At 42.3% G+C, this 15,453-nt stretch overlaps 1 protein-coding gene across 1 annotated transcript; it reads left to right on the forward strand.

Moving 5' to 3' along the window:
* The first annotated feature begins 885 nt into the window (after positions 1-885).
* Positions 886-2,488, forward strand: LOC140309231 (piggyBac transposable element-derived protein 4-like). The gene is made up of 2 exons (XM_072387054.1): positions 886-1,488; positions 1,563-2,488. The coding sequence occupies exons 1-2, from the start codon at positions 996-998 to the stop codon at positions 1,928-1,930; spliced, it is 861 nt and encodes a 286-aa protein (XP_072243155.1). The 5' UTR covers positions 886-995; the 3' UTR covers positions 1,931-2,488.
* The last annotated feature ends 12,965 nt before the right edge of the window (positions 2,489-15,453 follow it).

The raw sequence follows: 15,453 nt of genomic DNA on the forward strand, positions 1-15,453 counted from the left end.
GGGTCACACACTTTGCACACCTTAGAGGACACACACCTTATACACTTTACAGGACACACACCTTATACACCTTACGGGACACACACCTTATAAGCTTTACGGGTCACACACTTTGCACACCTTACAGGACACACACCTTATACACCTTACAGGACACACACCTTATACACTTTACAGGACACACACCTTATACACCTTACAGGACACACACTTTACACTTCTTACAGGACACACACTTTATACACCTTACAGGACACACACCTTACACATTTTTCAGGACACACACCTTATACACCTTACAGGACAAACACCTTATACACCTTACAGGACACACACCTTATACACCTTACAGGACACACACCTTATACACCTTATGGGACAGGCACTTTATACACTTTACAGGACACACACCTTATACACTTTACAGGACACACACTTTGTATACCTTACAGGACACACACTTTACACACCTTGCGGGACACACACTTTACACACTTATTGGGATACACACTTTGCACACCTTACAGGACACATACTTTTTACACCTTACAGGACACACACCTTATACACCTTACGGGACACACACCTTATACACGTTACAGGACACACACCTTATACACCATACAGGACACGCACCTTATACACCTTACAGGACACACACTTTACACACCTTACAGGACACACACCTTACACATTTTTCAGGACACACACCTTATACACCTTAACCCTTGTGTGGTGTTCGGGTCTGTGGGACCCGTTTTCATTTTTTATTAAAAGAAAAATTATACAATTAATCAATTTTTCAAACTGAGACTCACTGACTTTGGCTCATTTTCCGTGAAGAACATATATCCGTATACATATTTAAATACCACACACCATACACCCCCCCTACACATTTCTATTACATATAAGATGTCCGGGTCCACTGGACCCGGGGCTAATAGAAGTGTGGAAATTGATGTTCTGTGTACCACACACACACACATACACTGATGCCATTTAGGGGCTGCTGCCCCTTTCGGCAGTATATACCATCTAAACTTGCAAAGTATGGTATAAAGATCTGGGCTGCCTGTGATGCCACTTCCTCATATGCTTGGAACTTACAAGTCTACACAGGGAAACCTGATGGAGGAGCCCCCAAGAAAAACCAAGGAATGAGAGTTGTCCTCGACATGTCTCAGGGACTCAGTGGACACAACATCACATGCAACAATTTTTTTACCTCGCACAAACTGGGACATGAGCTCCTGAAGAGGAAGCTGACCATGGTGGGAACAATAAGGAAAAAGAGGTCAGAGCTCCCACCTCAACTGCTGACTTCAAAGAAAAGGCCTGTCAAGTCTTCCAAGTTTGCATACACGGCTGACACATCCCTGGTATCCTATGTGCCAAAGAAAGGCAAGAATGTGGTACTCATGAGTACACTGCACAGGGATGGAAGAATCTGTGACCAGGAGCATCACAAACCAGAGACCATCATGGATTATATGATGGCTTATATCTTCATTTGTAAGTTGCTTTGGATAAAAGCATCTGCTAAATACATAAACATAAACGTTATAATGCCACAAAAGGAGGGGTAGACAACATGGACAAGCTGGTGACGGCCTACAGCTGCAAACGGAGGACTCTACGCTGGCCACTGGTGATATTCTTTGACATGTTGGACGTCTCAGCGTATAATGCCTTCGTCATTTGGATGGCACTGAACCCAGAGTGGAAACGAGTGAAGCTCCAGAAAAGACGGCTCTTTCTTGAGGATCTGGGAAAGGCATTAGTGAGACCACAAATCGAGAGAAGAAAACATGTCCCCAGAACCCCAGCCTCTGCAGCCATGGTGAGGAGGATTCAGGAGGAGAATGCTGGTGCCCTGTCCACCCAACCTACAGAACCACAATCTGCAGAGCCTGAAGTAAGTGTGTGATGCTGTTGCAGTACAACAAGAAGAAGCTGTGCGAAGTGTGTGTACCCAAGATGGACAGGAAAACACATTTAGGAAATATACATGCATCAAGTGCAAAAAGTATATCTGCAACACACATACAGTAAAGCTCTGCCCCTCATGTGTTGTATAGGCTAGTGGCTAAAGGCCATGTGTTCTATGGGGCTGATGTGTTGTCTTGACTGATATGTTTACTCTGTGTTCATGTGTTGTGCACCTGAATGGGTTAAATTTCAAGTTCAAAGAAATAAAAGTCAGTAGTTTTGAAAAACCTTGCTTCACTTGTAAATTTTAATGTCTTGATTTTGATTGATTTTCTTTATGTTTTAAATAATAAGTTATAAACATGACCTAACAAAGGTAAAGGGCAAATTTTAACCATATATATTGTTTATACTGCTTGTAATTGGGATAAAGTAAACATCTGTTCAGTATTTTAACATAAAAGTGTTTGATTGTGAGGCATTAAAAGCCACAAAATGCAACGGGTCCATCAGACCCACAAACACTGGCTGAGTAACAACAATATGAACATCACACAAGGGTTAAAGGACACACACCTTATACACCTTACAGGACACACACCTTATACACCTTACGGGACACGCACTTTATACACCTTACGGGAAACTTACCTTATACACCTTACAGGACACACACCTTATACACCTTACATGACACACACCTTATACACCTTACAGGACACACACTTTATACACCTTACATGACACACACCTTATACACCTTACAGGACACACACTTTATACACCTTACAGGACACACACCTTATACACCTTACAGGAGACACACCTTATACACCTTACATGACACACACCTTATACACCTTACAGGACACACACCTCATACACCTTACAGGACACACACCTTATACACCTTACAGGACACAAACCTTATGCACCTTACATGACACACACCATATACACCTTACATGACACACACCGTATACACCTTACAGGACACACACCTTATACACCTTACAGGACACACACTTTATACACCTTACAGGACACACACTTTATACACCTTACAGGACACACACCTTATACACCTTACAGGACACACACCTTATACACCTTACAGGACACGCACCTTATAAACCTTACAGGACACGCACCTTATACACCTTACAGGACACACACTTTATATATTTTTCAGGACACGCACCTTATACACTTTACAGGACACACACCTTATACACCTTACAGGACACACACCTTATACACCTTACAGGACACGCACCTTATACACCTTACAGGACACGCACTTTATACACCTTACAGGACACGCACCTTCTACACCTTAAAGGACACGCACTTTATACACCTTACAGGACACACACCTTATACACCTTACATGACACACACCGTATACACCTTACATGACACACACCTTATACACCTTACAGGACACGCACTTTATACACCTTACAGGACACGCACCTTATACATTTTTCAGGACACGCACCTTATACATCTTACAGGACACACACCTTATACACCTTACAGGACACGCACTTTATACACCTTACAGGACACGCATTTTATACACCTTACAGGACACGCACCTTATACATTTTTCAGGACACGCACCTTATACATCTTACAGGACACACACCTTATACACCTTACGGGACACGCACTTTATACACCTTACAGGACATACACCTTATACACCTTACATGACACACACCGTATACACCTTACAGGACACACACCTTATACACCTTACAGGACACGCACTTTATACACCTTACAGGACACGCACCTTATACATTTTTCAGGACACGCACCTTATACATCTTACAGGACACACAGCTTATACACCTTACGGGACACGCACCATATACACCTTACGGGACACACACCTTATACACCTTACGGGACACGCACTTTATACACGTTACGGGACACACACCTTATACACCTTATGGGACACGCACCTTATACACTTTACGTGACACACACTTTACACACCTTACAGGACACACACTTTATACACCTTACGGGACACGCACCTTATACACCTTACGGGACACGCACCTTATACACCTTACGGGACACACACCTTATACACCTTACAGGACACACACCTTATACATCTTACAGGACACACACCTTATACACCTTACGGGACACGCACCTTATACACCTTACGGGATACGCACCTTATACACCTTACAGGACAAACAAACATTATACACCTTACAGGACACGCATCTTATACACTTTACAGGACACACACCTTATACACTTTATTGGACACACACTTTATAGAATTTACGGGACACACACTTTATACACTTTACAGGACACGCACTTTATACACCTTACAGGACACGCACCTTATACACCTTAAAGGACACGCACTTTATACACCTTACAGGACACACACCTTATACACCTTACATGACACACACCGTATACACCTTACATGACACACACCTTATACACCTTACAGGACACGCACTTTATACACCTTACAGGACACGCACCTTATACATTTTTCAGGACACGCACCTTATACATCTTACAGGACACACACCTTATACACCTTACAGGACACACACCTTAGACACCTTACAGGACACACACTTTATACACCTTACAGGACACACACCTTATACACCTTACAGGACAGACACCTTATACACCTTACAGGACACGCACCTTATGCACCTTACAGGACACACACTTTATATATTTTTCAGGACACGCACCTTATACACTTTACAGGACACACACCTTATACACCTTACAGGACACACACCTTATACACCTTACAGGACACGCACCTTATACACCTTAAAGGACACGCACTTTATACACCTTACAGGACACGCACCTTATACATTTTTCAGGACACGCACCTTATACATCTTACAGGACACACACCTTATACACCTTACGGGACACGCACCTTATACACCTTACGGGACACACACCTTATACACCTTAAAGGACACGCACTTTATACACCTTACAGGACACGCACCTTATACATTTTTCAGGACACGCACCTTATACATCTTACAGGACACACACCTTATACACCTTACGGGACACGCACCTTATACACCTTACGGGACACACACCTTATACACCTTACGGGACACGCACTTTATACACCTTACGGGACACACACCTTATACACCTTATGGGACACGCACCTTATACAATTTACGTGACACACACTTTACACACCTTACAGGACACACACTTTATACACCTTACGGGACACGCACCTTATACACCTTACGGGACACGCACCTTATACACCTTACGGGACACGCACCTTATACACCTTACGGGACACACACCTTATACACCTTACAGGACACACACCTTATACATCTTACAGGACACACACCTTATACACCTTACGGGACACGCACCTTATACACCTTACGGGACACGCACCTTATACACCTTACAGGACAAACAAACATTATACACCTTAAAGGACACGCATCTTATACACTTTACAGGACACACACCTTATACACTTTATTGGACACACACTTTATAGAATTTACGGGACACACACTTTATACACTTTACGGGACACACACTTTATACACCTTACGGGACACACACCTTATACATTTTACAAGACACACACCTTATACACCTTACGGGACACACTTTACACACCTTACGGGACACACACTTTATACACTTTACGGGACACACACTTTTTACAATTTACAGGACACACACCTTATACACCTTACAGGACACACACACTTTATATACCTTACAGGACAAGCACCTTATACACCTTACAGGACACACACCTTATACATCTTACAGGACACACACCTTATATACCTTACGGGACACACACCTTATACACCTTACGGAACACGCACTTTATACACTTTACGGGACACGCACCTTATACACCTTATGGGACACGCACCTTATACACTTTACGTGACACACACTTTACACACCTTACAGGACACACACTTTATACACCTTACGGGACACACACTTTATACACTTTACGGGACACACACTTTATACACCTTACGGGACAAGCACCTTATACACCTTACGGGACACACACCTTATACACTTTACAGTACACACACCTTATATACTTTACGGGTCACACACTTTGCACACCTTACAGGACACACACTTTATACACCTTACAGGACACGCACCTTATACATTTTACAGGAAACACACCTTATACACTTTAGGGGACACACACCTTACAGGACACACACTTTATACACTTTACGGAACACACACCTTATACACTTTACGGGACACACACCTTATACACTTTACGGGACACACACTTTACACACCTTACAGGACACATACTTTATACACCTTACAGGACACACACTTTATACACCTTAGGAGACACACACCTTATACACTTAATGGGACACACACTTTACACACCTTACAGGACACAAACCTTATACACTTTACGGGACACACACTTTACACACCTTACAGGACACAAACCTTATACACTTTACGGGACACACACTTTATACACCTTACAGGACACACACTTTATACACCTTAGGGGACACACACCTTATACACTTTACAGGACACACACCTTAAACACTTTACGGGACACACACCTTATACACTTTACGGGACATACACTTTATAGACTTTACGGGACACACACTTTATACACCTTACAGGACACGCACCTTATACACCTTACAGGACACACACTTTATACACCTTACAGGACACACACCTTATACACCTTACAGTACACACACCTTATACACCTTACGGGACACACACTTTACACACCTTACGGGACACATACTTTATACACCTTACAGGACACACACATTATACACCTTACAGGACACACACTTTATAGACTTTACGGGACACACACTTTATACACCTTACAGGACACGCACCTTATACACCTTACAGGACACACACTTTATACACCTTACAGGACACACACCTTATACACCTTACAGTACACACACCTTATACACCTTACGGGACACACACTTTACACACCTTACGGGACACACACTTTATACACTTTACGGGACACACACTTTATACACTTTACAGGACACACACCTTATACACTTTACAGGACACACAATTTGTACACCTTACAGGACACACACTTTACACACCTTGCGGGACACACACTTTACATACTTATTGGGACACACACTTTGCAAACCTTACAGGACACATACTTTTTACACCTTACAGGACACACACCTTATACACCTTACGGAACACGCACCTTATACACCTTACCGGACACACACCTTTTACACTTTACGGGACACACACTTTATACACCTTACAGGACACACACTTTATAGACTTTACGGGACACACACTTTATACACCTTACGGGACACACACCTTATACACCTTACGGGACACACACTTTATACACTTTACGGGACACACACTTTATACACCTTACGGGACACACACCTTATACATTTTACAGGACACACACCTTATACACCATACAGGACACGCACCTTGTACACCTTACAGGACACACACCTTATATACTTTACGGGTCACACACTTTGCACACCTTAGAGGACACACACCTTATACACTTTACAGGACACACACCTTATACACCTTACGGGACACACACCTTATAAGCTTTACGGGTCACACACTTTGCACACCTTACAGGACACACACCTTATACACCTTACAGGACACACACCTTATACACTTTACAGGACACACACCTTATACACCTTACAGGACACACACTTTACACTTCTTACAGGACACACACTTTATACACCTTACAGGACACACACCTTACACATTTTTCAGGACACACACCTTATACACCTTACAGGACACACACCTTATACACCTTACAGGACACACACCTTATACACCTTACAGGACACACACCTTATACACCTTATGGGACAGGCACTTTATACACTTTACAGGACACACACCTTATACACTTTACAGGACACACACTTTGTATACCTTACAGGACACACACTTTACACACCTTGCGGGACACACACTTTACACACTTATTGGGATACACACTTTGCACACCTTACAGGACACATACTTTTTACACCTTACAGGACACACACCTTATACACCTTACGGGACACACACCTTATACACGTTACAGGACACACACCTTATACACCATACAGGACACGCACCTTATACACCTTACAGGACACACACTTTACACACCTTACAGGACACACACCTTACACATTTTTCAGGACACACACCTTATACACCTTAAAGGACACACACCTTATACACCTTACAGGACACACACCTTATACACCTTACGGGACACGCACTTTATACACCTTACGGGAAACTTACCTTATACACCTTACAGGACACGCACCTTTTACACTTTACGGGACACACACCTTATACACCTTACGGGACACGCACCTTATACACCTTACGGGACACACACACTTTGCACACCTTACAGGACACTCACTTTATACACCTTACGGGACACACACCTTATACACTTAATGGGACACACACTTTATACACCTTACAGGACACACACCTTATACACCTTACGGGACACACACCTTATACACTTAATGGGACACACACTTTATACACCTTACAGGACACACACCTTATACACTTAATGGGACACACACCTTATACACGTTACAGGACACACACCTTATACACCTTACAGGACACACACTTTATACACCTTATAGGACACGCACCTTATACACCTTACAGGACACACACCTTATACACCTTACAGGACACACACCTTATACACTTTACAGGACACACACCTTATAGACCTTACAGGACACACACCTTACACACCTTACAGGACACACACTTTATACACCTTACAGGACACACACCTTATACACCTTACAGGACACGCACTTTATACACCTTACGGGACACACACATTATACACTTTACGGGACACACACTTTACACACCTTACAGGACACACACTTTATACACCTTACGGGACACACACATTATACACTTTACAGGACACACACTTTATACACCTTACAGGACATACACTTTATACACCTTACAGGACACACACTTTATACACTTTACAGGACATACACCTTATACACTTTACGGGACACACACTTTATACACCTTACAGAACATACACTTTATACACCTTACGGGACACACACCTTATACACGTTGCAGGACACGCACTTTACACACTTAATGGGACACACACTTTACACACCTTACGGGACAAACACCTTATACACTTTACAGGACACACACTTTATACACCTTACAGGACATACACTTTATACACCTTACAGGACACACACTTTATACACTTTACAGGACATACACCTTATACACTTTACGGGACACACACTTTACACACCTTACGGGACACACACCTTATACACTTTACAGGACATACACCTTATACACTTTACGGGACACACACTTTACACACCTTACGGGACAAACACCTTATACACTTTAGGGGACACACACTTTACACACCTTACGGGACAAACACCTTATACACTTTACAGGACACACACTTTATACACCTTACAGGACATACACTTTATACACCTTACAGGACACACACTTTATACACCTTACAGGACATACACTTTATACACCTTAAAGGACATACACTTTATACACCTTACAGGACACACACCTTATACACTTTACAGGACATACACCTTATACACTTTACGGGACACACACTTTACACACCTTACGGGACAAACACCTTATACACTTTAGGGGACACACACTTTATACACTTTACGGGACACACACCTTATGAATTTTACAGGACACACACCTTATACACTTTAGGGGACACACACTTTATACACCTTACGGGACACACACCTTATACATTTTATAGGACACACACCTTATACACTTTACGGGACACACACTTTATACACCTTACAGGACAAACACTTTATACACCTTACGGAACACACACCTTATACACTTTACAGGACACACACATTATACACCTTACAGGACATACACTTTATACACCTTAAAGGACATACACTTTATACACCTTACAGGACACACACCTTATACACTTTACAGGACATACACCTTATACACTTTACGGGACACACACTTTACACACCTTACGGGACAAACACCTTATACACTTTAGGGGACACACACTTTATACACCTTACGGGACACACACCTTATAAATTTTACAGGACACACACCTTATACACTTTAGGGGACACACACTTTATACACCTTACGGGACACACACCTTATACATTTTACAGGACACACACCTTATACACTTTACGGGACACACACTTTACACACCTTACAGGACACACACCTTATACACGTTGCAGGACACGCACTTTATACACTTAATGGGACACACACTTTACACACTTAATGGGACACACACTTTACACTCCTTATGGGACACACACTTTATACACTCCTTATGGGACACACACTTTATACACTTTACGGGACACACACCTTATACACCTTACGGGACACACACTTTATACACCTTACAGGACAAACACTTTATACACCGTACGGAACACACACCTTATACACTTTACGTGACACACACCTTATACACTTTACGGGACAAACACTTTACACACCTTACAGGACACACACTTTATACACCTTACAGGACACACACCTTATACACCTTACAGGACACACACTTTATACACCTTACAGGACAAACACTTTATACACCGTACGGAACACACACCTTATACACCTTACAGGACACACACTTTATACACCTTACAGGACACACACCTTATACACCTTACAGGACAAACACCTTATACACCTTACATGAGACACACTTTATACACTTTACGGGACACACACCTTATACACCTTACGGGACACACACCTTACACACTTTACAGGACACACACTTTATACACCTTACAGGACACACACTTTATACACCTTACAGGACACACACCTTATAAACCTTACAGGACAAACACCTTATACACCTTACAGGACACACACTTTATACACTTTACGGGACACACACTTTATACACCTTATAGGACACGCAACTTATACACCTTACAGGACACACACCTTATAGACCTTACAGGACACACACTTTATACACCTTACAGGACACGCACCTTATACACCTTACAGGACACACACCTTATAGACCTTACAGGACACACACCTTATACACCTTACAGGACAAACACTTTATACACCTTACAGGACACACACCTTATACACCTTACAGGACAAACACCTTATACACCTTACAGGACACACACTTTACGGGACACACACCTTACACACTTTACAGGACACACACTTTATACACCTTACAGGACACACACTTTATACACCTTACAGGACACAGACCTTATAAACCTTACAGGACAAACACCTTATACACCTTACAGGACACACACTTTATACACTTTACGGGACACACACTTTATACACCTTATAGGACACGCACTTTATACACCTTACAAGACACACACCTTATACACCTTAAAGGACACACACCTTATAGACCTTACAGGACACACACCTTACACACCTTACAGGACACACCCTTTATACACCTTACAGGACACACACTTTATACACCTTACAGGACACACACCTTATACACCTTACAGGACACGCACCTTATACACATTACAGGACATACACTTTATACACCTTACGGGACACACACCTTATACACCTTACAGGACACGCACCTTATACACCTTACAGGACACACACCTTATAGACCTTACAGGACACACACCTTACACACCTTACAGGACACACACTTTATACACCTTACAGGACAAACATCTTATACACCTTACAGGACACACACTTTATACACCTTATAGGACACACACTTTATACACCTTACGGGACACATACATTATACACCTTATAGGACACACACCTTATACACGTTGCAGGACACACACTTTACACACCTTACAGGACACATACTTTATACACCTTACAGGACACACACCTTATACACTTTACAGGACATACACCTTATACACTTTACGGGACACACACTTTACACACCTTACGGGACAAACACCTTATACACTTTAGGGGACACACACTTTATACACTTTACGGGACACACACCTTATAAATTTTACAGGACACACACCTTATACACTTTAGGGGACACACACTTTATACACCTTACGGGACACACACCTTATACATTTTATAGGACACACACCTTATACACTTTACGGGACACACACTTTATACACCTTACAGGACAAACACTTTATACACCTTACGGAACACACACCTTATACACTTTACAGGACACACACATTATACACCTTACAGGACATACACTTTATACACCTTAAAGGACATACACTTTATACACCTTACAGGACACACACCTTATACACTTTACAGGACATACACCTTATACACTTTACGGGACACACACTTTACACACCTTACGGGACAAACACCTTATACACTTTAGGGGACACACACTTTATACACCTTACGGGACACACACCTTATAAATTTTACAGGACACACACCTTATACACTTTAGGGGACACACACTTTATACACCTTACGGGACACACACCTTATACATTTTACAGGACACACACCTTATACACTTTACGGGACACACACTTTACACACCTTACAGGACACACACCTTATACACGTTGCAGGACACGCACTTTATACACTTAATGGGACACACACTTTACACACTTAATGGGACACACACTTTACACTCCTTATGGGACACACACTTTATACACTCCTTATGGGACACACACTTTATACACTTTACGGGACACACACCTTATACACCTTACGGGACACACACTTTATACACCTTACAGGACAAACACTTTATACACCGTACGGAACACACACCTTATACACTTTACGTGACACACACCTTATACACTTTACGGGACAAACACTTTACACACCTTACAGGACACACACTTTATACACCTTACAGGACACACACCTTATACACCTTACAGGACACACACTTTATACACCTTACAGGACAAACACTTTATACACCGTACGGAACACACACCTTATACACCTTACAGGACACACACTTTATACACCTTACAGGACACACACCTTATACACCTTACAGGACAAACACCTTATACACCTTACATGAGACACACTTTATACACTTTACGGGACACACACCTTATACACCTTACGGGACACACACCTTACACACTTTACAGGACACACACTTTATACACCTTACAGGACACACACTTTATACACCTTACAGGACACACACCTTATAAACCTTACAGGACAAACACCTTATACACCTTACAGGACACACACTTTATACACTTTACGGGACACACACTTTATACACCTTATAGGACACGCAACTTATACACCTTACAGGACACACACCTTATAGACCTTACAGGACACACACTTTATACACCTTACAGGACACGCACCTTATACACCTTACAGGACACACACCTTATAGACCTTACAGGACACACACCTTATACACCTTACAGGACAAACACTTTATACACCGTACGGAACACAAACCTTATACACTTTACAGGACACACACCTTATACACTTTACGTGACACACACCTTACACACCTTACAGGACACACACTTTATACACCTTACAGGACACACACTTTATACACCTTACAGGACACACACCTTATACACCTTACAGGACAAACACCTTATACACCTTACAGGACACACACTTTACGGGACACACACCTTACACACTTTACAGGACACACACTTTATACACCTTACAGGACACACACTTTATACACCTTACAGGACACAGACCTTATAAACCTTACAGGACAAACACCTTATACACCTTACAGGACACACACTTTATACACTTTACGGGACACACACTTTATACACCTTATAGGACACGCACTTTATACACCTTACAGGACACGCACCTTATACACCTTAAAGGACACACACCTTATAGACCTTACAGGACACACACCTTACACACCTTACAGGACACACCCTTTATACACCTTACAGGACACACACTTTATACACCTTACAGGACACACACCTTATACACCTTACAGGACACGCACCTTATACACATTACAGGACATACACTTTATACACCTTACGGGACACACACCTTATACACCTTACAGGACACGCACCTTATACACCTTACAGGACACACACCTTATAGACCTTACAGGACACACACCTTACACACCTTACAGGACACACACTTTATACACCTTACAGGACAAACATCTTATACACCTTACAGGACACACACTTTATACACCTTATAGGACACGCACTTTATACACCTTACAGGACACGCACCTTATACACCTTAAAGGACACACACCTTATAGACCTTACAGGACACACACCTTACACACCTTACAGGACACACCCTTTATACACCTTACAGGACACACACTTTATACACCTTACAGGACACACACCTTACACACCTTACAGGACACACCCTTTATACACCTTACAGGACACACACTTTATACACCTTACAGGACACACACCTTATACACCTTACAGGACACGCACCTTATACACCTTACAGGACACACACTTTACACACCTTACAGGACACACACTTTATACACCTTACGGGACACATACATTATACACCTTATAGGACACACACCTTATACACGTTGCAGGACACACACTTTACACACCTTACAGGACACATACTTTATACACCTTATAGGACACACACCTTATACACGTTGCAGGACACGCACTTTATACACTTAATGGGACACACACTTTACACACCTAATGGGACACACACTTTACACACCTTACGGGACACACACTTTATACACTTTACGGGACACACACTTAATACACTTTACGGGACACACACCTTATACACCTTACGGGACACACACCTTATAGACCTTACGGGACACACACCTAACACACCTTACAGGACACACACTTTATACACCTTACGGGACACACACCTTATACACTTAATGGGACACATACTTTATACACCTTACAGGACACACACCTTATACACTTAATGGGACACATACTTTACACACCTTACGGGACACACACCTTATACACTTAATGGGACACACACTTTATACACCTTACAGGACACACACCTTATACACCTTACGGGACACACACCTTATACACTTAATGGGACACACACTTTATACACCTTACAGGACACACACCTTATACACTTAATGGGACACACACTTTATACACCTTACAGGACACACACCTTATACACCTTACAGGACACACACTTTATACACCTTACAGGACACGCACCTTATACACCTTACAGGACACACACCTTATACACTTTACAGGACACACACCTTATACACTTTACATACACACACCTTATAGACCTTACAGGACACACACCTTACACACCTTA

This window comes from Leuresthes tenuis, unplaced genomic scaffold (assembly GCF_036924035.1).
Source record: "Leuresthes tenuis unplaced genomic scaffold, fLeuTen1.0.hap1 SCAF_6, whole genome shotgun sequence".
Taxonomy (NCBI): Eukaryota; Metazoa; Chordata; class Actinopteri; order Atheriniformes; family Atherinopsidae; genus Leuresthes; species Leuresthes tenuis.